This window comes from Poecile atricapillus, chromosome 1 (assembly GCF_030490865.1).
Source record: "Poecile atricapillus isolate bPoeAtr1 chromosome 1, bPoeAtr1.hap1, whole genome shotgun sequence".
Lineage (NCBI taxonomy): Eukaryota > Metazoa > Chordata > Aves > Passeriformes > Paridae > Poecile > Poecile atricapillus.
The window spans coordinates 67,777,732-67,804,916 of record NC_081249.1 but is presented as its reverse complement, the minus strand read 5'-3'; the positions used below and the strand labels follow the sequence as shown (position 1 = coordinate 67,804,916).

Sequence of the window (27,185 nt, the reverse complement as noted above, 5' to 3'; positions counted from 1 at the left end):
AATAGTGCAATGTCAACTGAAACACACTAAAAACTGCTGTGCAAAGTACACTGGATTTCAATTACATAAATATGGCTAGAAATAGAAAGACAATGGGTGATTTTATATATTATATATATTTTATGTAGACTGTGCATTACCCCTATTTATACAGACCTCTAAGAAAGGAATAGGTGAAGACCTGACATAGTCATGACAATTAGTTTTGTAGAAACTACAGTAATGGTGTATTTTGTTTAATGAGCACAATATTTGTTAAGCACATCTCATATGAATACATATTGGAGGTAAAACTGTTAGTGTTCTAATGTATTTTTAAATAGTTTTCAAATATCATTAGCATATATAATTATTACAGATGTTTCGACTTAGTCATAACTGAATATGGGATAAGTAAAAGTTTACTGAAAGAAGATTTTCCAGACTTGGTCAAACACTTATTATGGAAAAATATGACTTTTCAAAAGCAGAGCTGGGAATTTCCCCCCTTTCCTTCAGATGTACATTCAAGTGATGTCAATACTGTGATCTTGCAATTGCCACAAGCACTAAAGATCAGATGCTTGTGCCATAGCAATATAGATGGAATACCAGGATGCCTTCCTTTGACCATTGTCTTGCCTGTTTCACAAGGTACTGGTTTAGTAACTTAGGTGTGCTGTGTGTCCTCCAGCTTCACTCAGGCATCAGGCTAAAAAAGCAGTGCGGATGTTTGCTGAAAAATATTTTTTTACTTTTAGTGTACAGCTTATCCATCTGTTGTCCTTGCCCCTTGGGAGGTGATCTCTGAGGTGCTGGAGTTCACGCTGCATGGTGTTGGTTGGGTCAGGGAATTTGTTACCTTATGGAAAGCGTATTTTGTGATCATAACTCTGAGAGGCCATTGGCAGCAGCCCTTACTTTTTGAATCCCCAAGGGAAATAGGCCTTTGGACTACCACGATGGAGAAAAGACTTTCTTGCAGTCCTGCTTAGCATTCCAGAAGTCTCAAAGAATGCTAGAAAATTTTTGAAAACATTGAATGTCACAGTAGAGTTGCAATGCTCTGTTTAGGTGGGAGTGAGCCTTTCGAACTTGGTGCACTACTGCTTTGTTACAGCTTTCATGTGACCTCCCACTCCTCTTGAAACAGATACTGACTGCAAAATCCCTGCAGAAGGGCTTTGTTTGTTTTCCTGACAGCAAGGCTGTACACTGCAATGTCCAAAGAAGTAGTAGCAGCTTATCCTGCAGTTGTGCTGGCCTTCCATCTTGCAGTCAACATGGATTTTGTGATCCATCTTCACTTCTGCTTTTCAAAGTCCTTCAGAATACAGGCTTTGAACTGAGGAAAGGATTGGGAGCAGGAGGTGACTAGCTGTATCTCAAGGTAGCAAGAAAACAAGAAGCCCTCAGTGAGAGATATTTGGTCTTAATTTTTGCGTGCATTAAACATTCACATCAGCCATGAAATGGAACATCATAGAGAAATGATAGGCCCACATGTATTTATACATTAATGCATGTTGACCTCAAAATTTGTCCTCTCCTCTTTGATAGAAAATTTTGATGCATCTTTCTTCTGCTTTTCAGAGAAACTGTTGTCACTTCTACCAGAGTATGTTGTCCCTTATACTATCCATCTTCTAGCTCATGACCCAGATTATGTCAAAGTCCAGGACATTGAACAACTCAAGGACATTAAAGAGTAAGACTGCTTTTAATATTGTTACTTCTAACTTTATTCTAAGTGAAATTTTAATTATTTCTAGTATCCTGTTACACAGTCCAGTCCAGTGCATAATGATGCCGTTTACCTCTGTAAAATATTGAGAGAAATAGTATAGGTACTTTTTTAGTCCTCTGCGATATTTTATAGAGGAACCCTTCAGCTTCTGCTCATCTTCATTTCATTTTTCCAAAAGAACTGTTTTCTCAGAGTTAGACTGGTTCAAATCCATAATACTAGTAAAAGCTGGACTAAATTATGTTTTCAAATGTGCTTTTAAAAGGAATTTCGTTTGTACTTTCAGTCACGTGAGATACTGCATTTCTCCTTTAGGTGCCTGTGGTTCATACTGGAAATATTAATGGCTAAAAATGAAAACAACAGTCATGCATTTATCAGAAAAATGGTAGAAAACATCAAACAGACTAAGGATGCTCAAGGACCAGATGATCAAAAAATGAATGAAGTAGGTGATCTTTTTTTGATTGGAAATTGCATTTAATTCTGGCCTGCTAATGGAAAGGAGTTGCTTTTTGTTTATACACCAACTTCAACAAACTGTCTTTCAATAGAATTGTATATATGAAAAGATATTTTATTTACTGTAATGATGATATTTATTGTAGTTCAGATGGCAGTTATTTTCCTGTGCTTCAGTAATTTTTGCACATTTGCAAGGGAGTCAATAATTTTCATTTGTTCTGTTTCTGTGTCAGTAAGATTACTAAACACTAACTTTAAATAGATATAAACTATAAAATTATTTTATAATCATAAATCATGCAATAAATCATAAATCATCTGCTGAAGTGCTTTTTAGTATTTCATTTCTAAAGTGCAAAAGTAAACTTAATAAAGGAAGAAAAATACATTAGAAATATCTGGTGTGTATTGTGTAGTGCATGTATCAAAACTCTTTTTTTCTGGTTTTAGCATCACATTGTGTCCAGATTTTGTTTTGGGTACTGGGTGGGTGGGATGTGTGCGCTCATTTGATTAACTTTGTCTTAGAAACTATGGCAAGCACTACTCTTAAGTGTAGAAAGACCATGGAAACCATCTGTCTTCAACTGTTAGAGTTACAATGCTTTTGCTTTTACCGTCTGTATTTCAGTATCCTGAGAGACACTGTTTAAGATGCAGGCTAGTGTTAAATGTTGAAGATGATTGCTTTTAAACTGTGATTTCTTGTGGTCCTGTGCACGAAAGATACACTGTCTTTTGTCAAGATTTTCCATGAACTTCTGAAGTGTTACTTGGTTTTTTAATTTTATAATTTACAGAAACTATATACAGTCTGTGATGTAGCAATGAATATCATTATGTCAAAGAGTACAACATACAGTTTGGAATCCCCTAAAGACCCTGTACTTCCAGCCAGATATTTTACTCAACCTGACAAGGTATACTTTGGCATTTAATTTTTCTTGAGATAAATCTGTTTAAATATTTGCTAACTGTAATTCAGGGTTGTTTTTCTTAAATATTTCTTGTAACTTCAGATTTCTCCCTCTTATATTGTAGTTGAAAATGTATGTGTATATTTTCATAAATATATTATATATATGTACACATAGCAATTTCTCTTCCTCCCTACTGCCATAATAGTGTTCTAGTTTAAAAATTCAAAAGCATAAATGATGTAGATGAAATCTTTCAGTGCAATCTCTAGAATGTATCTATATCTATCTCTTGTTCACTGATTATTGGTGCAATTGCCCCCACCCCTTTTTCTTACAGAATTTCAGTAACACCAAAAATTATCTTCCTCCGGAAATGAAGTCTTTTTTCACCCCTGGAAAGGTAGGTATGGTGTGGGGGTTGGGGTTTGGTGCTGTGATTGCGTTCTGGTTTGCCTTCGTTTTTGGAATGATTATTTTGCTTGTTTTCTTTGTGGGTTTTTGTTGTTGTTGTTTTGGTTTTTAAAGAAAACTAGCATGCCAGTAATGAAACATTATTTTTAAAAGAGCAGATTATTTCTAGGTATAGAGAAAGAGATGGGTAAAGGGAAAACTGCTGTCTCTACTGGGTGGTGGCAAAAATAGGCAAACCCTGTTTTTTTTAAAGGAGAGAGTCCAAAAACACCCCAATAAAACCCATAATATTTGTCAGATTTCCAAAATGGTTAACCTTTTTGACTGCAGAAGACTACAGTGTTGCATAGAAAGTGGCAGCTATTGAAAACTCTAACAGAAATTATTTTTTAAATCACATAATTAATTTTTAGCAAAGCTGAATACCATTTTGCAGTACCTTACAAGATAACTGTTCTATAGTTTTGTTTATTTGTTCTTTCAGAATATACATTCTATTGAATGGCAGTGTTCTTTCTTCACTAAAACTAAACTCAGGTACTCTTTAGGATAAAATTAAAATCTGGTAAAGGAAGTGACAAACTGTAATTTTCATTGGGGTTAATGCATCCTGTTCTAGATGACAACATTAATTTGTTACCTTGTGAAAGAAAGAAATTGCAGCATCTTCATTACCCTTAACTTTGCTAATGAAACATTAGCTGTCAGGCAGTAACTTAATAATAAAGGAGGATTGCAAGCTAGGAAAAGAAGCAGATTTCTCTTCGAGAAGTTGAAAGTCAACATTTTTGAATTAGAATAGATCATCATTAAAATTATTTTGAATCCTAAGTTAACTTTTATATTATTTTAAATTTCTAGTGCTGGGTACTCTAGCTCTTCGTGTGTTGTTTTGAAACTTTGTAACAAACAGGAGAGGTGTAATTGCCCACCAAAATTTTCAATTTCTGAGCTATCACAGGAGGAACATGAAATGAGAGTTGCTCTGGGGAGCCTTATTTTTATGAGTGGAAGACTGGCTTGGATGGATGTTAGTGGATATAAGCAGGGAACACTGAGGACAGGAAGGCTTTGAGTGTAGATTCTGTGAAAGGGAGGAGCTGTTTGTACAGGCCCTCTTAGTCCCTCTTTAGCAGGAAGTCCAGTTCAGTGTGAATTTGAAAATCTCTTTGCTTTCCAGCTCTTTCAGCATACACTGTTTAATATTTTGTTCTAAACTAATAGATGTAAATTGTTAAGCTGGATTTAGTTCTCCAAGATTTATTTTTGGAAAGCACATGCTATTTAATTTTTTTGTGCTCAGTGCAGAATGAGTCTTTGTAAGCGTAAAATGCCCTTTAGCTATACAAGTCTAACCAGAACTTCCATGGTCCGTAGCTCTGAAAAAGAGACACCCAAGGCTGATGTGATATGCACGTTGAACTTTTTGTAGCTGTCACTAACTGCAGACAGAGCTAGAATATAATATTGAAAGAGAAGATGGATTATAAGAAATGCAGGAAATGGTCTTTAATTCAACATTTTTGTACATGAGTGTTTGGCATTCTCCTTAGGAGTAATTGAACTCCTTCAACTCTCTCAAAAGTTGGTATGAGCTGGAGGCATTCAGCAGGTCTGAAAGATTATCCAGTTAAATTAATAACCTGAAGCTCACCAGTGTCTGGAAACTGTGGCACTTACTAAAAGCCTAGCATTTTTAAATCTGTGCAAGAAGAATCAGGATATTCTCCACAGTATTTGGCTTTGAAGATTCTCATTTATTCCCAGTTGAAGCTAATGTGGTTGCCAGTTTTATGTCCCCTTTGCTGAAAGGGCCATCCTGCTGCTATTTCTGCTTCGCTGGGCCAGGTGCTTATCTGATGCAGATGAGGAGCTGGTTCAGGTAGATTAATCAGCAGAAAGCAAATGGCACACAAAGTGATGCAGTAGTGCCTGACTGCACTCATTGGTGAACATACAGCACTTCCAGTGAGGACAGAATCTAAGGCTAGTCAGAAGAATACCAGCTTTGGTGGCAGCTAATTATTTGATTGAAGCTCCCTCAGCTTCCTTCTGGTGTCTGTTGCAGCCTTCATACGAAAATGTTTATCACTTTGTGTTAAAATTAACATAATGATTGCAGAAAGTGAAATCTGTGAATATTTTAAGCATAATACATGTTAACAATATCTGAACGTGTAGCTTAAAATAAAGGAAATATATTTTTGGTTTCAGCCCAAAGCAGCCAATGTTCTTGGAGCAGTTAATAAGCCTCTTTCGTCAGCAGGAAAGCAGTCTCAATCCAAATCTGCACGAATGGAAACTGTAAGCAATGCCAGCAGCAGCTCAAATCCAAGCTCTCCAGGAAGGATCAAAGGGAGGTTGGTAGACAACAAAGGATCTTTGATATTTCAAATATTTGTAATGGAAACTTTGAATACTTCTATAATGTTTTCTAAGCAAAAGACAGAATTCTTTTATCATACATTGAAGTAAAGTTATAGTACCACATTGGCATAACTGAAACCACGAGTTTGGCTTTCTAACTCTAGAAATAAATTTTCTTTACAAAAAAAAAAACAACCCAACAAACCCAAAACCGCAAAAAAATCCCCCCAAAAAACCAATCAAAGCAAAAATCACAAAAAAACCACCAAAATTAAATTACACCCAGAATTAGCTGAAGGAGGAAAGAAAAGCTTCGTATGCTTTAATTTTTTTGAGGCCAGGGTTGGGATTTTCTGGGATGTGTTTTAGGTAGTAGGTATATTGTCCACCACCACGTATATATGTACATGTCTATGTGTATACACACAGCTGCAGTCCCTGGCTGTAATGCTACAGCCAACCAAACTCAATGCACCCAGGGAAAACTGGCAGCTCATTGTGGCGGTCCTGCATGACTTCCTCCTCAAGTCCTGCTCTTTGCTGGACTTCGCAGACAAATAGTTTTGGTTTTTAGATTAATTTTGTGATGAAGAGGTGAGTGTACTGTAATGCCACATAAGTCATTGTTTAGTTGTCTATCTTTAAAATTATAGGTGATAATTTTGTGTCAATTTTGTAGGTTATTCATCAGTTACTGTATCTTCAATGTTTTTTCAACTGAAAGTCACAATGTCATTAGTTTGTTTTTTTTTACTGACAGTGAGAGATTGTATAGCCTCTGCTATTTGTATTCTTTCTACTGTTTCACATTCTTTCAAGACTGTTAGGAAATGTTATGTTTGAATTTAAGACTTCTCATTTGGGACTTCTGTGGCTATTCAATATATAATATTAATTTTAAATGTAGTGCAGTATTTTACAAGAAATATTTCTCCACTAGAAAGTCTGCAGAAAGGCTTATTTCTTACAAGTCATGCAGGTTCATGCTGCACTGTATTACTGGTTAATGACAGGTGGACTCCAGATTCTTCTCTGTATCAAGCAAAATCAATCTGAGAACAAATTTTAAAAAACACTACACTCACAGCTTGACATGTTCTGTCATCTTCATCTCTCCAGTTCACTTAAGTTAAAGGTATTAGTGTTTTGGGTGGAGATGCCAAAGACAAAGAGATGGGAATGATTTGGGATGCACGATATTTCCGTTTCATTCTGTCTGAATATGTACAGGCAGATTTGCATCTTTTGAGAGGATGTATAAAGCCTAAGCTTCCCATTACATCCCAGTTAATACAGATTATACACTTGTAGGGAGTGAGAACATCTTTCACTCACTATGCCGTGCCCAGGCCAGGGAGTTGAGTTTGTGTGTTTGAATACCACTTTCCATTTTGACACATAGTGTATTTCTTTTCATTAAAAAACGTCCACTGGTATTTAAAAATGTTGCTACTGCAGATGAAATTAAATGACTTGTGTATTTGCTTTTGTGCATTACCTATTATCTGTGGGTGTCAGTGTTTTACATATGCAGGAGGCATTATTGTCCACATTTACTTTGGTAGAAACTGAAATAAAAATGAAATTGCTGCTTCAAAATGTAGAGGGAAATTTGGATTGCTGTTTTATTGCCTAAACCTCACCATAGGAAGTTGTACGTGCTTTGGCCGGTCTGTCTGTGGGGATCTTTGATGGCTATGAGAAAGTGTAGGCAATTGTATGGAAACACAGATCTCTTGCAACTCACACTCTTCTGTTTTAAAAGACTGCTTATCTTTCCCTTTCCCTACTTATCTTGAAAAAAGAAAATTGAATATAGTTTATGATCCAAACATTGTCTTGAGACTTAGATGATGTGGCTTGTGATACTTGGTATCTATAGTACCCACAGTGAAAGGTTCCTTCTGCCAAATTGTTTCTGGTTTATTAATAGATTTTTTAATGAAAATTGTTGTCCTTAGTATTTTTTTAATGGTTGCCCAATGTATTATACTAATGAGGGAAACATATATTTATTCATCCTAGGCTTGACAGTACTGAAATGGACCACAGTGAAAATGAAGAATTCACGCTGGCTTCACCCTTACCAGGAAAGAAAACTGACAAAAGAGACGACTCTGATCTTGTAAGGGTGAGCTGTTAAAAGTTAATGTGATGATATTTGAGATCATTCAAAAAATATGCTGAAAAATGAAACTGAGCTGATATTTTGAAACTATTGGAAATTGTATTTAGAGTTGGATAGGAAAACACAATGAAAAACACAATGAAAAATACAATGAAAAAAAAAGGTTGTGTTTCTCATAGAATCATATAGGTTGCAAAAGACCTTTAAAGGTCATCAAGTCCACCCATTAACTAGGAAGAGTGAAGTCCACCACAATATCATGTCCCTGAGGTTACTGAGGCTTTGGAGAGTGGTATTGTCCTTAGTAATTCTTACCAATAGATTTATATATAAATGTAGTTCAGTAATAAGAAAGGTTCCTAATGAGGATGTAAAACATTATTTGCACGTATAGTGATTTAATATGTAAAAGAAGTTGTAAGCAGGCTAAATATTATCTTAAGCAGTATTTAGACCTGTACCAGAATAGAGAAAAATAAACCACTGAAGAAAATTATAGTTGTATTGTAATTCTAAAAGCAGGTCAAATAAAATAATAAGAATTTCCCATACCATTAGTAAGTGTCGCTTCTTTGTGCTGTAATAGCAGTTGACAGTCTGTAAATATGGGATATGCATGAGAAAGTAATAAGATTTGCTAGAATTGGATTTTCTAGGCTGCATTGAAGGTGTCCTGTATCTGATGTCACTGTTACTTTATTTCTTTTTACTGTCTCTAACATTTCTCTTTTCTCTCATTATGTCATTCTGGTGCATTTTTCTAGGTTGCTTGGGACATAAGCTACTGACTAGTGAAAATTTCTGAACTTTTGCTTGTCTTGAAGTATAAATAACTATCTTACACTGTGGGGAAAAAAAAACCAGTTTATAACTAAATAAGAAAAATCTGGAATCTCTTGTAAGAGAAAACCAGAACACTTTTGTAAACCTTAAACTCTGAGAGTCCAGACAGAACTTGGAATGCAATTCACGTTTAGAAGCATTAGCGTGAACTAATGCTAATGCTAGTAAAATTAGTTTAACTACTGAGAAAGCTCAGTGCAAAATATTTGCTCAGAGCTACTAGAGGTCAGTGTCTTGAGTACTTTTGAGAGCATCATTCCACTTCGAATCTGTAAGCAAGTTGCTCAAGGTCATGGATTCAGAGCTCATTTTTGCTTTTTTGGAGATGGGCAGCAGATTACAGCAAGCATTAACTGAGAAGCAGGATTTTAATTGGGTAGCAGAAGGTCCATGTTTCAAAGGTATCTTTCTTCAGGATATTTGTTCAGATAAGCCCCTTAGATTAACAAATTAACACCTGTAGAGTAACACCTTAATTCTAAGGTGTGGGACACTGTTTAGCCTCAGGGAGAAACTTCACTTTGAAAATTGGCTAAAAGGAGCTGCAGTGACACATGTGCATCTGCAAAAGCAAATAAAGTGGGGAATAAAGAGAATGTCACTGAAGACATGAACTGACAGGAGATGTCATCATTGTTCAAATATTTTTCTTATTTCTTTCTAGTGTAGTTTTTTTGTCTTTCAATTTCTTTTACTTTTTACCCTCATATGCTTCCTAGATTTTCTTTCCGCTTTTTTTGAGAAAGGTTTTTGGTTAAAATGGAAACATGAATAAATGTGTAAGCTGACCTCTATCTTATGTCACAAGGCAGATGGGAGAAAACCTTCATTCAGGTTTTAAATTATGTAGATGAATTTTTTGATTATGAATTTTCTCTGATTATGTAGATGAAATTTCAATGTGGCAAATACTTATAAATGTGTTGAAATATGGTAGTGGTAGTATGAAACAAACATTGGTATGAAACAAAAATAGTGTAAATATTTTGACTTTTGGATAATTTCATGATGTGAAATGATAGAGTCATGGTACCCATGAAATGGTGGATGGGTAATATTTTCTGCTTTTATTTTTCTAAGGGTTGGTTGGGGCTATAGTGACTGCTTATGGCTGTAGTAGCTGCTTATTGAAATCTTTGTGCTGTTTACAGCTCTTTACTGTGCTCTTTCGAGAGCTAGAGCATGGAGAAGTAAAGGAATAATTTCTGTTTTCAAACCTTATGATTCAGAAATCAAACCTTTGTTGGTATATTAGAGGGAAAGGCTGTCATCCAGAGGAACCTTGACAGGCTTGAGGACTGGTCCCAGGGGAACATCAGGAGGTTCAAGAGCCCCAAGTGCAGGGTCCTGTTCCTGGCTCCAGGCAATCCTCAGTATCCATAGAGGTGAAGGGATGAAGGGATTGAGAGCAGTCCTGCAGAGAAGGACTGGGGTCACTCGTGTATGAGAAATGGGACATGAACCAGCCTCATGAGCTCGCAGCCCAGAAAGCCAACTGTGTCCTGGGCTGATCAATAGGAGAGTGGCCAGTGGGGCCAGGGAGGGGATTCTTGATGTCTCGTTTTCTCTCTTGGGACCCTCATCTGGAGTGCTGTGTAACACTCACTCTAGGCTCTCGTTTGAAGACAGACATGGAGCTGTTACAGCAGATCCAGAGAAAGGCCACAAGAATGGTCAGAGAGGGCTGGAACAGCTTTGCTAAGAGGGAAAGGCTGGGAGAGTTGGGATTGTTCGGCTTGGAGCAGAGAAGACTCTGGGAAGACCTTATTGTGGCCTTCCAGCATGATGGGGGCATACAAGAAATATGGAGAAAGACTTGACTTGTCCTGTAGTAGTGAGACAAGGGTCAGCAGTCTTAAACTGAAAAGAGGTGAGGTTTAGGTTAGACATAAGAAAATTATTTGTTTACAGTGAGGATGACGCGACACTGGAACAGGTTACCCAGATAAGTTGTGGATGCCCCATAACTGGAGATATTCAGGGCCAGGTTGGATGGGGCTTGGAGCAACCTGGACTAGCGCAAGGTGTCCCTGCCCTTGTCAGGGTGATTGGAATAAGATGATCTTTGGAGGTCCCTTCTAGCCCAAACTGTTTGTTTTAAGGCTTGGGAGGGTTGTTTTGCTGTTCAGAGCAAATGATGTTACACGTCTGACAATAGTGACTTGGCAGCTGCCACTAATTCCTGTGTTTCCTTTTAAAACTGTAAAGTCAGGTTGCCCATTGTCTTTTGTAGTAGTGCCTTGCCAGTGCCAGCACAGGAGCCAGGCATAACCACCCTGTAGCTCACAAGAGCTGAAGACACAGTTGGCAATTCCCATCTTCTCTTTATACTTTCCTATTGATAGAAACGCAGTTATGGATGTTCTGTCCTACTTTGTTGGACATAGCAGAGGATACAAATGAGGAAGGCCTTACACACTTCAGGGTTTTAATTACTCACCTTTCAAATAATATTTTCCCCTTGTCTGGTATTTTATATGTAGGTGTGTGTTTAAATTTTTGCAAATGTTTTTGAAATAGATATGGTAAACAATCTGGGAAAACTTACGAAATTTGAAGATTCTGCCTTGTTGGAGGAAGCTTCTACATGTGACTGTTTAATATGGCAGTTGAATTTTTTTAATTTTATGGTGCATTTTTGCCTTTTCAGTCAGAGATGGAGAAGCCCAGAGGAAGGAAGAAAGCTGCTATCACAGATTCAGAAGAGAAGCTAAGCATAGATGACCTGAATAAGCTGGGTCAAGAGCAGAAGCTTAGAGGTAGTCAACGGGGAAGGAAGAGACCTGCAGTTGTATCAGAAGCTGATGAAACACAATGGCAGGAGGAAAAAAGGCTAAAAGAAGATGTGATAGAAAGTGAGGATGAACAGAACAGTCCACCAAAGAAAGGCAGAAGAGGACGCCCTACCAGAACAAACAATGGGGCAACACCAAAGGAAGAACCAGTGGCAAAGTCATCAAAAAGGAGCAAAAAAAAACAACCGCCAGCAGCTGCAGTGGAAGAGGAGGAGGAGGAGGAAGAAAGGCAAACTGAAAATATTGAACAAAAACCAAAAGGCAGGCAAAATAGGACATCAAAAAGAACACAGCAGAGGTAAGTCCATCTTCTTATAAGCTGTGTATTTTTTATCTTTGGACATTAGTTATAATTTGATGCTTTGCAATTTGGGTCTTCCTCAAAACAGAGCAGAACCATCTGAAACTAGTACAGTTGAATCAGCACAGTCTACGCCACAGAAAAGACGAGGAAGGTCATCACAAACACCACCAGCACAGCAAAAAAAAGTGTAAGTGTTCTAAATCTGTGTTTAGTGAAAATTAAATAATGCCCCTGTGCCCCCAAGCAAACCTTTACTGAAAATATTTCAGAATACTGTAGTTGACAGTTAAGAAAATAAATTGCTATTGTATTTCTAAAATGTTTTCCTTAGCTGCTTCTCCTAGGGCATCTCACGACAGAGCAAGAGGCTGTAAGTAATTTTAATATGCTCAGGTGGCATGTATGTAGCTTTGCTTTCCTATGAGAAAAGTCAATAAAGCATACAAAGGCCTTGAAGATGAGGCTGTATTAGGATTTAGAGGAGAGGAAAGTGGCCCTGTTTGTTACGGATAGTGGGAAAGAATTAAATTGCTACTGTGGTGAAACAGAATTGTGGAGAATTAAGTTTATTCTGATTCTCCTTAAATTAATGTTCACTTTCTAATTTGTTGCCTTCTTACTATACACTTGAATCATTTTCGTGTGAATAAAATTTGTAATCAGTGAAGGGCTGTAGCTTCTGAAATTCTGAAGTGCATTAAGTTCCCAAATGAAGGTGAACTCTGTCCTTGGCTAGCTTCGGTTTTTGTGCCTGCTGTAGGAAAACACAGGTATCTGTACCTTTTCTGTACATGTATAGATAATATATGTAAGCAGAGGTGCACAAGGGGTTATTTGCCCACTTGTATCAAGCTGCAGCTCATGGAGAATATTTACTTTTACAGAACCTGATATAAATTCCTTGGAGCACTACTTGGGGATATCTACTGTCTGGCACTTGTATATCTCTGTTGTCTTTCTGGCTTCTGGGCTTAGCTAGCATCACATTGCTCTTCCTCTGGCAGTGTAGTGTACTGACTTGCCTTATACCAGGGATCTTCCCTGCAGGAGAACCTTGCCTGAACAAGCTTGTACCCTCATTTCAAATTCTGGACTCACTCCAGATCACATGATCTGGCATTTTCCATGCACAGCATCCTGACCTTTCCAGTTGCCCTGCCTCAGGTCAGACCTCTGCTTCTCCTTTACTCTGTAACCAGAAACACAGGACCCAACACTGGTTGGTTACTCCAGAAGTCACTGCTACAAGTGCAGTAGAACAAGAGTTGGAAACTGCTACTGCCGTGCAGGGAAGACAAACCAACAAATTATTGTTGGTTGATGTGCTATGTGGTGTTTGTCAAAGATGCCCTTTACTAAATATTTAAATAACTTTTCCCAGTGAAGTTGGTATGTTTCTTTACTCCATTTTAAGCTGACAGTAAATTATGTCACTGCCCACAATCAGTAGCAAGTATAGCTCTTGTTCATGTGTATATACGTTGTTCTGTCAGGGGGAACCCAAGTAAGTTGTTTCAGGGTTCAAAGTTGTTGGGTCTATTCTAGATTACATTAAAAAAATGGGTTGTGTTTGTTTGTTTGTTTGTTTTATCAGACCACCCACATTTTGACTGTTATTTTTCCAAATCTGCAAGAAAAAGGTGAGACAGTAGCCGTTTAAAGTGCATTCTAGTCAAGCCTTTCTCCCTCATCTACATCAGTTTTCACTGAAGGAAGTTGATAGACTGAGCCAGCATTGTGTACCACAAGATAAATATATTTGTACCAAATGCTAAAAGCTTTCTGGGCTCTTTGGGAATGGATTTGGCATAAGAATTTGGGATTTTGTGTATGAGGTGATAATGTATCCTGTGGGTGGTAGTGTATAACCTATTTCTGATAACAAATTGGGTTACCAATTAGCACCTGTGAACAGACTTGTTTTTGTGATATGTGAAAGGAAGACCCTAGCTTGTGAATAATTCTTTTGCTTCCTTTTCAATTCCGTTCCTTCTGTCAGTCTTGTAAGACTGGGCTGGGCTAATTGGTGTTAAGGGATGGCATGCTGGTTGGTTTGGAAATACCATAATTGCTATGCAGTTGAGAGATTCTATTTTGTCTGAATTTAGTGGTTCTCAGGATTGAAAATTTCTACCGCTTTCATGATATGATTGTTTTGGACCTGTGCCCCCACTGGAGACTGAAGTGTGTCTGCTGTGTGCCCGGAACCGAGTGTCTTGTTTCATTTCAACCAAAACGTCACCAGCTTTGGGTGCACCAAGACTGCACCTGAAGTAAATGGGATGATCCAGTGATTTGATTCTGAATTGTGCTGCTGTCATGTGGGTGCAGCTGTGGAGTTTTGGATACATCTGTAGTTGGCTTTTTTTTGAGGGCAAGGGGTGTTGGCTAATTCTCATTTTAAGCAAATGGGTGGATTTTGTTTGTGGCACAAATCCCATAACCAACACAGACAGTTTAAGCTGTTGTTGACTGATTGTTCTAGATTATCCTGATTAAGGTTATTGTTATACTGGTTATCCCTAAGACAGCTTGGAAGGTTTGCATTTAGGTTCATTATAGCGTTAATTTCATGAGTAGCAATATGGGTTCTTCTAGAATGTAGATGAACTTACTCATATTTGTTGTGTAAAAGGTCCTGGAGAAGTAGAGTATGTCTGTTTATGGAATTGAATGGAGAGAAAACCAACAAACATTATTCAGTCCCTGGCTGTTTGGCTTTTCCTGTTCACTGGTTAGTGAGTGTTGTATCAACCTATTTTAAGCCTGTATTGTGGCACTGAAGAGAAAAATCTGCTGTGTCTATAGAGGCAAAATTGTTCAACTTTGTGCTCCTGGCCTTCTGTTGTGGAATAATTTTGGTTTCAAGTGGTGTTGTCCAGCCTCCTAGTTTCACTCAATTTCTGTGCATGGATGAAGTAGACAGGTGTAAAAGACAGCAGCATTATATAACATGAAATGGTAAGGCTGCTGTTTCTGTGAACTGGAATATTTGCTCATACAGTTTGTACATATTGCAGATGTACATGTGCTGTGAAGGTGATGTTTATTTTTCTTCTCATTGTAGCCGTGCGGGACGTTCCAAACAAGCAGCCAGTAAAGAGAATGAATCCAGTGAAGAGATGGACGTGTTTCAGAGTGGTTCACCTGTCAGTGATGACATTCCGCAGGAAGAAGTAATGGAAGAAGAGGAAGTTTCCACAATCAATGTAAGACAAATGGCTGAACTTTTCTTTGTGAGGCTTTGTGGTGTGCTCTGTGTATTGATGATCAGAGAATGACCTCTGTTCTTAGAATGACTTCTTCCCGTTTTTAGAACTTCCTCCTTTTAAATGAATGGGGTGGTTGTCAGCTGCCACTGTTGTGTAATGGAGCTGCACTGTAGTTTCCTAGAGAAGCTGCATTTCTTAGAAAATATCACTTTTTGAAAGTGAAACATCAAGAAACATCATCAAGTATCTTCTAGTTTCCGTCCCATGTAGCCTTTCTGATCTGTATGCCGGAATTGTGTAGCATCTAATGGGAATTAATTTCCAGGTAACTCCTACCTATTCTTCTCATCTGGATTTTAGTAGTGACTAAAGCTTCTTTATATAAAACAGACACACAAATTGAATAGTATTGGAAAATAAGTGTGGAGTCTTGGAACAGAATCCTAAACTGATCTCTTCGTCTTACCAGCATATGTTAAAATGAGTTCACTTTTATATTTATTTCATACAAATACACTTACAATGTTAGTAGTCATACTAAAACCGAGAATTCCTTCACACTTTTGGATACATCTGATGGTTGAAGCATCTGAGTGTATGAAAACTCTGAGAAAGGAAACTGCATTGTTGTGAATTCCATTAAGGATACCGGCTCAGTAACATCAAGTGAAATTAGTTCATGTCATTGACTTAGACTTGTACTTGAGACAAAATGAGTAATGAATGCTACTGTATATGGATACTCAAACATAATTGAGTGAGCCTGACCATTTTTTCCATTATAAAATGTATTGGTTCTTGAATTTTTCAAATTTCTTCTGTAAAAACATTTAAAATATCTTTTCTCCAAATAGGTCCGTCGTAGAACTTCCAAAAGGGAAAGACGATGAGTGAGCATGTAGTTACCAGCCTTCCAGGTGAAAGCTTTGAAGAATGCTTTTAATATAAAGCTTGAGACTGAATGAAGCTGTTAGTGCACAAATGGGGTTGCTGAAGAAAAGACAAAACCTATTTTACTGCCCCTGCATTTGCAGTCCCTAGGTCACAAGCTTTAGCCACACACATGTTGATATCATTAACTGTGGATTTTTGTGAAGTGTAATGTGCGCTGGCTTTGTAGACATATGAACTAAAGAAGAAAACTGTAAATAGTTCTTTTTTTAATGTTTCTGACTTATAAAGTGCTTGTATAGCTTTTATCTGCGGCTTTAAACTGACAGTACCCCACTGTTTATTGGAGCGATTGATATAAAAAAAGAACAGAGTTTGTTGAAAATTGATCTCAAGCAATATCTGTCAGTGTTTGTATTTGTACTCTTGTTGACATTTAACTGTGAAAAACAAGTCAGTTGAACAAATAGTGCCACATTCTTTTGCCACTATTTGTCGAGGAGAAGAAGAGGAAGAAAAAAAAAGTCGCTGTTTCCTTCATGAATATAACCTAGTGTTTACCTTCAGGCACCCACCTATCATCAGAGGTGCTAAATTACTTTCTTTTACAGTTGAAAAATATTGGATAGAATAATACAAGAGATGCAAATTTGGAAAGAAGTTTTGTTTTACACCTCAGTATTGATGCCAGACTTTTCTGGACTTGTAGTGGCATTGAAAATTCAAAAAGGATTTAAAATATTTTAATTTTAAAGGTGTGTTATTAAATAATGTACTGAATACCCTACCCACTTTATTATTCCCTATCAGTTTTTATTAATCTACTGTATCAATAAAATTCTGTAACTGAGTTTTTAATAGTCTAGTATGTTAATGTGTATAGATATTTCCTTCTGAACATGATGTTCACAAAGAGCAAATTATTACTACATTATAATATGAAATCTGATATATAAACATTAGTGAAAATACAGTTCTTATTACAATGTAAAGTTAATCACAAAGAGAAATTTTATTGATGCAGTGTGTCTTTATAAAGCTGTTCTTGAGAGCCAAGTGTTTTGTATTTTATAGTGAAGTTGCATGTTTATGAAAAATGTGCTGAAAATGGGATGTAATGTTTTTTTTGAAACTCGTATCTAGCAGTAGTATATGGTAGGTTGCCTCATGAGAGATCCTTTTATTGAGAGTTTATTGTACCTTTCTGTTCTGTTCTTGTTTTTTGAGCCAAATTTTTTTTGGTATGAAGAGCTAAGTTTTTGTTGAATAACCAGCTGTCAGTTGTTACAGCGAAGGTATTCAAGATTTGAATGAAGCTCCATTTTTATTTTGTGCTACAATAGAGAGAGGTTGGTTTGTGCTAGGTTTTTTTGGGGGGCGGTTTTTTTGGGGGGGGGGCTTGGTTTTGTTTTGTTTTTTTGTTTTTTGGTTTTTTTTTTAGTTAGAATCTGAAAAAAAGCAAAAGCAACAAAATACGTAGAGCAGTATCCTGTATGCAGTTTAACAGTTTACAAACTGTCTCTGAACCAAAATGTATCAGTTACTATACTCTGCTTAGCCGAGCACACATCATAATTTCAGGTGCTGTTCTTCCTCTGGTTCCCTACAGTTGACAACACATGAAAAAATCAATTTCTAACCTAAGAAAATTTTATTTCATTGAATAATGGAGCATTTCCACATAATCCATCAATAAATAAGTTATTATCACAAGGTTGTCTGTAAAGATTATAGGAAAGGATAATACTAAACCTCAAATTTACCGATTTCCAAACTGTAAGATCACTAATAAAGCAAGCAACCCTTAGAATTTTTTCACTATTCATTTTTTGGTACCACTAGGAAAAAGTATTATAAACAATTAGATTATTCTGCCTCATCTTAACCTTCCCCCTCTTCCAGTACTCAGCTTTTCAACAGTTATACCTATAGATACGGGGGAAATGCCAACTAGAAAGGCAGTTATGGTTGATAAGAATTGGCTTTGAAATAGTTGGCACAACAGAACTGGCTTACTTATGCTTCAGCAGTGCAAATGCAAATTGTTGAGGGTTTTTTATGGTATAAAATGATTGAAAGCTAGCTTTGTATTTTCCTCTTTGACAGAATTGCACTGAAAACATTTATGGAAGATGTACCTTTAAGTCAATTTTATACAAAAAATATGAAAAATTAATACTGAAACTGCTGCAGACTCTTGAGGCTTTATGTGCATAAACATGGTTAGGTTAAACTTCATGGAATATTGATGCATCATTACTGATCATAATGTTTATTGTAAATTTAAACTATAGTTTTGCAATTTAAATGTTGATTTCTTGGGTAATAATGCGTAAATCATTATTTCTTGAGAAATAGGCACAACAAATATGTCATTCTTATATTCAAACCTCTTCTAAGTTCATTCTCATCTCATATAAAGAAAATGAATATTTTATGTACTAACATTTTGAGATCTGCGTACAGTAGCTACAGTAGATTATAATTATGTATAAAAGATAAATTGCTAACATTCAGTTAGCATGCTCCTCTGCAATGATAATGTTGAGTTTATAAAAATGTACTGTATTACATTAAAAGATCAAATTGAACTCACTGTAACAAGTTCCAGTATGACATTTTTGTGAGATTACCAAAGTATCTTGCTGTACTTTGCGGCAAATAAAGTTTTTGTTACATTTCCTTTTCTTGCTGCAGTGCAACAGGAAACTTTCCGTGATCTGTAGTTCATGTGCAAAATCTAAACAGGGATTGTAATCTTTATACTAGTGTTTAAAGGTAATTCACTGATTCCAGAAGCATGGTGGTTTATTACCTGTCACAGACTCAGATAATGAATATTTAGGGCTAGCTAACCCACTAATAGGAAGGAAATATGAAAGTGTGTGAAAGTTCTAATGTGACTATACCTGTTCCACCTCAGATAATTAGAATCCTGTATTAACTATACTTGACTCTGCCAATTGATTTTATTTTCTAGCAAAATCGAACCCTTTTTCAAATATTTTGACACTTGCTGTTTTGACATTTGGATCTCTGTGAACAAAAATATTAGTTTACAAAAAGATACTAATATTAAAGACATTTTCACCAAAAATGAATATGCTCAGTTTGTGAGTAACTTGCAAAAAAAACTTAAGTCTTGAACCCTAAATACATTTTTCTGGCATAGCTTTTGTCATCTGATACTCCAGAAAAGGTACCACGAAACATGAGAGGGGTGTGTGCAGTTTTCTTGCTGCTTTTATTTGTGTGTGTTGGTTTTGACAGATTACCAAGTCTGCTTTTGTGAATGCACAGGGTAGGTTTTGGATGCTGCAAGTTCACTTATCATTCACACTTACCCCTATCACTCTGTGGGGTTGATTCTTAAATTCAGTCATCCTGTGCAAAAACGAGTACAAAGTCAAGAACGTTGTTTGAATATTCTCACGGTTGTGCACATAGAGAATACGAGGATCTTAAAACAGGACAGTAGCAATAAGCAAAATTCTGAGTTTGTGAATGGAATAATTTTACAAACTTGCCTGTGTTAAATATATACAGTGTAGAGATGGATACATCCCTACCTCATCCAAGTAGGTGCAGTACATATCTTACAAATACATTTTAAAAGAGACACATTCAGGTACACACTGTTTGATCAAGGCCTCATGTCTACAAACACACATGACTAAGATGAGTTCTAGATGGCCATCCTTCTACTCTGATGGTTCTGTAATGACCAAACTGATAAAATTCACTTGACCAAGACCAGTCATCTGAGGAGAAGTAGAAGAATCTGAATGCATTCTTTTCACGTGTTGTCCTCAGAGATTGCCATTCCAGTCTTTACATCTTTGTTGGATGTTGCCTTAACAAAAGATGATTACTACTTTAGGTGCAATATCCTAACACTGACTGAAGCGACTTCTATTCCACAGACAAGCAAACTTCCTGACGTCTCGGTAGGTTTGCCCCACATTCTTAGGATGCTCTCTTCATTGCAAAGAGTACAGCTTGTGCTATTTTGTTGATCATGGAAAAGTCAGAAGCTGAATGTTAGCAAGTGGTCTAGAAATACAAAAAAATAGAAGGAAAAAACCAACAAAAAACCTCCACCTTATTTGCTTTAAAGTTCTAAAAGATCTGATCTGTTTGCAGTGGTCCCCAAGTGCCATTGTATTTGTGCGGGCAGGATAAACATGGTCTTGTACAGTGTGTACAGTAAGGAAAAGGTTTCATGCTTGCATTTATTTTCAGTGACTCAGTACAGTCATGATGTGGTTTTTAGTAGCACTTTCGTTTCTGTAATGAAGATGTATATTCTTTTTGAAACAGCAGCATCACATCAATGTAAGAAGGAAGAAAGCCTCTAAATACAGATTTCTACCCCTGCAAATAAGTATTTCAGTGATCATGTAGTATGTTGGAGTTACTTTAACATATAGGTTCTTTGAAGGATGGATTAAACATAAGGTTTTGATTTGGCTAGCTGTGTTTCCTGTGCTTGTATCCTACCTCACATATGTAGACACAAAGGAATGGAGTATTTTGCAAATCAAAACAGTGTTACTGAACACTCTCCCTGCTTACTTGGAAGTAATTTTGTTATTAAAAAAGAAATTGCAGGTCACAAATTTATTAGTGGTTCTGAACAGATTGAGTGAGCTGATGGCTTCAGATAATATGTTCTGCAATATCATGTAAGTCTTGTTGTTTTTCATTATTTTTCTCTAGGTAGAAGACAATTGCACAAGTTATGACATGCAGTGTAAGAGAACATGAGAACTTAGTAGCAATATCAATAGTGGTAATTGTAGTTGCTGTTACAGTATAGAAGATTGTGTTAGAATGAAACAATCTTATCCTAAAAAGCCTTTTCTTTACTATGTTGGGAAGACAAGCTGATGATGTAAACCAGCTTTCTTCTTGATCACAGCACCTTGAAATAGTCTGGTTTGGAACAGCTGGCTTTTTGGTAGATATCCTTTAAACTTGCAGGTTCTTGCATTTCTTGTAGTGTATTTCTATTCAGCAAAATTAAATTCTTGTAAACTAAAGATATTTTGAAGAAGAGAAGAGTTTTTAATCCTTATTTAATAAAATAATAAGATGTTCAATTTAAGCAAAGAAGTTTTTGTGGGTTAGCTTTTGTTGGGTATGTCTTATAGCCATGCTTATAGCTGCAGTAGCGTGTTACATGAGTGTGGTGTGCATCACCATTTTTCTGGAGTCTTTGATCTGCAAGACACTGAAACACAATAGAAACTGCCTTTGTGTTTTCCCCAAAAGGCATTTACTCTTATCCTTCAATGACCATTTCAAAAGATGAATACATGATGGTTTAATTATCTTCTGCTATAATCTCTGTGGTTTAGGTGATGAAAACAACTGTGGGGCCATGCGGGTGGTTGGGTGAGAAGTGGGGTGTTAGAGGTGGGTTATTGATTTGAAAGGTGCTGGAGAGATCAGTAAAGAGTAGGGAATCAGCAGATAAATGAGATAGGAATGCAGTTTCTTGATATGAGATGACCTACAACAGGAGTGTTCTACTGAAGATGAAAGCCAAGATGCGGAAAGTTTGTGATGATGATGTTGTTTATTTAAGAGAGGAGAACTGTGGATATGTTGTTTTCTCTGATTCGGAGGAAAATGTGTAAGAACATGCATAGAATTGAGACTAATGCCAGGAGTTTTTGTGGGAAAAGGGTGATGGCTACTGCTGAGGGCAAATGTTATTAATAAGGAATTTGGAATAGTTTGGCTAAAGAGGATTCTAACCTCCATAGGTAAGAAGTAGGGCAGCATTCATTTATGTGCTAAACTAAAATTGGGGCAAAAGAGGTCAAGGCATAAGCCACTGGGAAACAAGAGCTTTCAAAGCTGCCTAATAGCAGCAGCCCACACAGGTCCACATTGCAGATAGCAGCGTTTAAACATTGGAACGATGTTTCCTACGGTGCCTCTCATTAAATCTTTCAATGTGACCTCTTTCCTTAGCAGCATTTTGTGAAACCCTGATTATCTGCTCTTCCTTACTAATATCGGTGTACTTTCATAGCAGCCTGGGATGATTCTCCCCTTCCTTCATGTATGGATGTCCTCTTCTACAGGACAGTGTGAGTCCTGTGCCCAGGCACTGCTGCTTTTCATTCCTCTCAGTGGGCTCCAGCCAGCCAGGTTTCTGAATCTTTCTGTTTGCCACATGGGCTATTTGCTGAGAGGGTCCTTAGTCACTGAGTGGCCTCCTCAGGGAAACAGTCACAGCAACAAGCTTGACAGAGTTCAGGAGTGTCTGGAAGACGCTCTTGGTCATTAAGTTTATTTTTAGGTAGTCCTGTGAGGAGCAGGGAGTAGGACCTGATGATCCTCATGGTTTCTTTCCAACTTGAGATAAGCTGTGTTTCTAAATGCAGCTGTTGTGCTGCTTATTTCACAGGCATTGAGCTGTAAAGCAAAAGGGTGTATTGAAAGAGGTGTGGACAGGTTTGGTAATTCACAAGAGAAGTAGTAGTAGTTGAACTTCTGCTACATTTTGATATCTCATTTTCCCAACATCTAGTGAACCAAGCTCCTTCCAAGGTTATAGGTAATAGTGCTGTTCCAAAATTAGGAAGCTGTCTTCCAAAATCTGGCTGGTGTTACCCAGTGAAAAGGCAAGTCGGGACTCCCCTGAAACATAAGTAGTTCCCAAATACACTTTGTTCTCTAAGTCAAAAGGAGGAATAATATGAAGAGATCTAGGCAGAAGTTTCCATTCACTCAGTTGCAGTAGGGAAGATCAAGTTTTGCTAAACCATTTTTCATAGTCATGGAAAGAACGGGAAAAGTTACTCAGGAAGTATGTATCACTTCAGCAGCATTTAATGATTATATACTTGGGTGCTACCTGAAAAATGTGTGATGTGGGCTATGGGATATTGCACTAAGTGTTCATGGGATAGTATTTAATCTCTGTAAGGATCTAAAAATTAATTTTGTTTTTATTTGAAGCTGCTCTGTTACTTTTATTGTTTATCTTTCTGTAACTGTTATTTAATATCTGGTCAGTATCCATTTCTTGTTTTCAATTTTTGCATTTAAACAAAATATGGAAGTGAGAGATGACCATGACACAGAATTGCTGTCTTTTAGTTGTCATACTTACTTTAGATAAAATATTTGATGTAACATGAGAAGACTTCAAGTCCATACTTAATTCATTAATACATTTAAAACATGTGACTTTGTCATCTTAGTTTCTGTGCTACTATTTGATACTGAATTTGGAATATTGTTTTATTTTGTGTTTTTTTCTGTAAGAAAAATAAGTCCTTAGTGCTGTAGCCTTCCCTGCTTAAAACCCATCATCCCATTTAAATTCAAGAACGATGAGGACTTCTAAATAGTTGTTTCAGTAGCTGGATTGTGCCATTTTGTGGTAAAAAATAGCACACGTGTTCCTCAGTTAAAATTTCTGGAGTGAATGACAGACAACTGGAGAGTTTCTCACAGTGGATCCCCTGTTTGAATCTCTGGATTCCATGTTCCTGTTAATGAAGTGTGATGTTCCTGAGAGCCATTACCTCTGCTAGACATAGGGAGATACTAAACCTCACATCATTTTCTGTAGTCTTTCAGCCACATTTTTCCATTTCTCTGTTGTGTTAATTTCAAAAGGAGTGGAAGTTTCATCTCTGCCAGGAAATTACTTCAAATCTTTACATCTTTTTTGTGTGAGCCTTTGCTTTTATGTGTAATTTGTCTGTCATGGTCTTGATATCAAAAGGCATTTTGATGTTTTGTCATTTTAGGGTTTTTTTTAAACCATATAAATTCAGACCTTTGGACATCTTAAGCTGTTCAGTTCCCCTGCAGGCATTCTGTCCAGGTGTTCTGCTATTTCTAGCCAGTGCCAGTACAACAGGATAATAGTAGTTTGTGTCCAGGCCTTCTGGGAAATGCTTCTAGGAGGTGAGTGGTCAGAGTGGCTTCTGCCAGGACTCAGGCAACTTCTGGAACATTGAAGATCTGCTGTATTCTGGTTATCCCCTGTACACCTGCATGCATCCTCATCCATGTTCTTGCAAATCTGGATTTCACCACACAAATTCCATCATGAGAGGTCAGAGGGGTCACCTGGCACACTGATGTGACACAGTGTGGTGGGTTTTTTTGAGAACCTTCTCCTGTGCTTGGCAGTAGCCAACTACTGCTAAACTAGCAACTGCACTAAAAGTGGTGTAACATTTGCATGAGAGTGCAGGCCAAGTCACTTGAAGAAAGCCTTAGTGTATGCATAGTGGGTGAGCTTTGAGAGACATGAGCATTCTACTTGGGTTTTCTGTCATTTGGTATCTGCTGCCAATACATTCCTGCAGCTGAGAGGTGCTGAAATGCTGAGTATGAGAGGAGTGAGAATTCAGAACATGGCACATTTGTGTGTGGCTAGGGGAACTCTCCTGTCTCATGTGCCAGAGAGAAACACAGCCATGTAGGAGCCGTTGTTATTAAAGTAACAGATGCGTGTATTTGCTTTCTTTCTGCCATTTCTGCTGCTAGTCTTTTGAAACATATGATATTTTAATTTTCTACAGAGCAGAAACTGAAATGAAATAGTTTTGTCATGTGTCCATTTGTAAGAGAGGTCAGATGGGGGGTATGTGCTGAAAACCCCAGGTGCTCCGTGGTCTTGGCTTCTGTGCACAGCTGTGGCAATGTTTATTTGTAAGAACTCCAGTGCCTGTTGAGTTGTGCCTCTTTATTTTTCCTCATACACATCCTTATACATGTTTTTAATGTGCTGAAAAAGGTTTGAAAACAAGGTTTTAAGCCTTTAGTATATTGTTTTTCTTATTTGAACTATGGTTCTTATGTTTCTTCATATGGTGTAGACTGCTGTGGAAATACTGACTATGAAGGGGAGAGCTACCAAACTAGGGAGAAGTCCTCATGAGAGAGTGGAGTTCACTGCTGCTCTATGCAACAGGCAGCACTTGAGTTCAAAAAAACATGGGCAGTAGCCATGGAAAACTCTTCAAAAGAAAAGCGTCATGTGCTAAAAAAATAAAATAATCGGCACTTACCCTGTTATCTATTTGGAATTTTTGTATCTTTTATACCTTTCAGCTTCTTTCAATGTTTCTGCCATGTTCTTGTCCACTTTTATACTGTTCCTTTGTGTTAGTTGTGTCTAATGATGCAAATACAAATAAGGAAATCCAAGTTTATCTTAGGAAAAAGACTGACTCAAGCTCCTAAAGTTCTGCCTGCTTTGTCATTAGCAGGTGCTTTGTGCTTTTTTCTGTGTGTTCCTGGACCCACAAGGCTTTGATGAACAGTGGTGAACAAAAACAGCCCCTGAGAACAAAGGTTCATCCCCATCCATCAGTGGAAGATGTGCCTGTTTGCACAGATCTGCTGTGGCTGAGAGCCAGAGCTCTGCAAGAGGAAAACTCATAAATGAAAAATGATGGAACAGAGTAAGGGAGTAAATATACTTTTCAAGCCCTATGAGAATATAACAAAAAAAAGGGAGATTCACATGGCCTTTTTAAGTAATGCAGTGAATTTGATATTGGTGGTGGTTTTTGGGTGACTTACTGAGAAAGTGTCTCTATACATAAAAAATCAAAAGTATTTCAGTCCACTGCAAAGAGGAGTAAGTTCATTGAACACTGTATGGACAGTCATGTGGTGACTGAGTCACACAACACTTTCCCGGCTGAAGGGAAGCAGTATAAATTCACTTTACTGAAAGAAAATAGGTAATGGGTTTAGATTCTGGCAATAGGGTATCAATTTTCTCAGCGTAGTGAGCTAGGGTCTGAGGGAGCCCTTTCCCCATCAGGATGCAGGGTTAGATGATTTCCTGCAGAGGTGGAGCAAGAGGTCAAGGGAGTGCAGTTAGAGATACAGAGCAGGTCAAAATTATTTTGCCAGTCAAAGATTTAAATTTGCAATAATGGATGGAGCTGTGAGATGAAGATGTGATTCCTAGGGTGGGAAGAAGCTGCAAACTAAACTCCACCCTGGGCTAGTCCAGGTGGTAATCCATGAAGTGTCTCAGTCCAGGCCATATTTGAATTAGATGAGACAAGGAATGAATACTCTGGCTGCTCATACTAAAGCATGGGGTTTTTTTCTTTTACACCTGTGGAGAGCCCAGTTCTTTGCTTAGGAGGATGAGTCAACCACAGAGGTAGAAACAGTGGTTGGATGAGTGGACTCAGCAGTGGTTCAAGGGCTGCCCTGCCTCAAGGCTGGTAATGACTGTCTGGGATCTGTCCTGGGATATGCTGTGTTTATTATCTTTATCAGTGACCTGGAGGAGATGGCAGAGTGCTTGCTTATGAAGTTCCCAGATGACAGAACGTGGAAGGGGGCAGTCAGCATGCTGGCATACAGACACACCTAGATTCCCTGGGGAAATGGGACCACCTCATGAAGTTGAATGAACACCCATGGGAAATCCAGCCCCTGCACAGGAAGAGCTCTTGAGCATGATGCAAGGCTGGGGACTGACAAGTTTGGGCAGCAGATATGTTGAAAATCAGCTGGTGGAGTTGCTTTTAATACATCACAGTAGGATGTATTAATAGGAGCAAAGCGAGTGAGCGATTAGTAGGTGATGATTATCCCCTCTACCCAGTAGTTATTAGACCACATCTGGATACCGTGCTCAGGTTTGGCACCCTGAGAACCTGATAAATTCCTGTGAGCTCAGTGGTCAGGCCCAGAGCACAGGCTCTGTGTGGGGAGGCTGGCAGGGCTGGGCTTTCAGCATAGCTTTGGAAGGGGAGCAAAGAGCAGCCTGCTGACACTGGCAGGGAGGGTACTGAGATGATGGGCCCAGGCTTTTCACAGCAACATGTGGTGGGAAGAAGGGAGACAGAGTCAGACACTGAACCTGGGTGTAAGGCTGGATGGAGGGAGAAGCTTAGAAAGACAAACTGACCAGAATGGGATCAGTAAGGCATGGGATCAGGTTGCCCAAGGAGAATATAGTCTCTTGTGTAGATTTTAAGAACTAGCTATGTAAAAGTCCTGAGTAATTTGGCCTCGCCTCATGCCTGACCCTACTTTGAACTAGATTTTGGCCTACAGACCTTCTGAGGTCTCTTTCAGCCTGAATTATCGTATGACCCCATTCCTGTAACAGC

The 27,185-nt window shown here is 37.8% G+C and overlaps 1 protein-coding gene across 4 annotated transcripts in view; it reads left to right on the top strand.

The window, feature by feature from the left end:
• The window catches only part of PDS5B (PDS5 cohesin associated factor B), a 100,015-nt gene extending 83,095 nt beyond the window's left edge, over positions 1-16,920 (top strand). The window contains exons 26-35 of one of the 4 annotated variants that reach the window (XM_058845029.1): positions 1,573-1,687; positions 2,042-2,174; positions 2,992-3,111; positions 3,449-3,511; positions 5,737-5,882; positions 7,915-8,014; positions 11,511-11,953; positions 12,045-12,146; positions 15,027-15,168; positions 16,026-16,920. In XM_058845029.1, the coding sequence (XP_058701012.1) occupies positions 1,573-1,687; positions 2,042-2,174; positions 2,992-3,111; positions 3,449-3,511; positions 5,737-5,882; positions 7,915-8,014; positions 11,511-11,953; positions 12,045-12,146; positions 15,027-15,168; positions 16,026-16,061 (1,400 nt within the window). In that variant the 3' untranslated portion in view covers positions 16,062-16,920. Of the gene's footprint in view, positions 1-1,572; positions 1,688-2,041; positions 2,175-2,991; positions 3,112-3,448; positions 3,512-5,736; positions 5,883-7,914; positions 8,021-11,510; positions 11,954-12,044; positions 12,147-15,026; positions 15,169-16,025 lie in introns of all 4 variants that reach the window. The other 3 variants (XM_058845022.1, XM_058845047.1, XM_058845039.1) reach the window with 3 other exon arrangements.
• Positions 16,921-27,185: the final 10,265 nt, after the last annotated feature.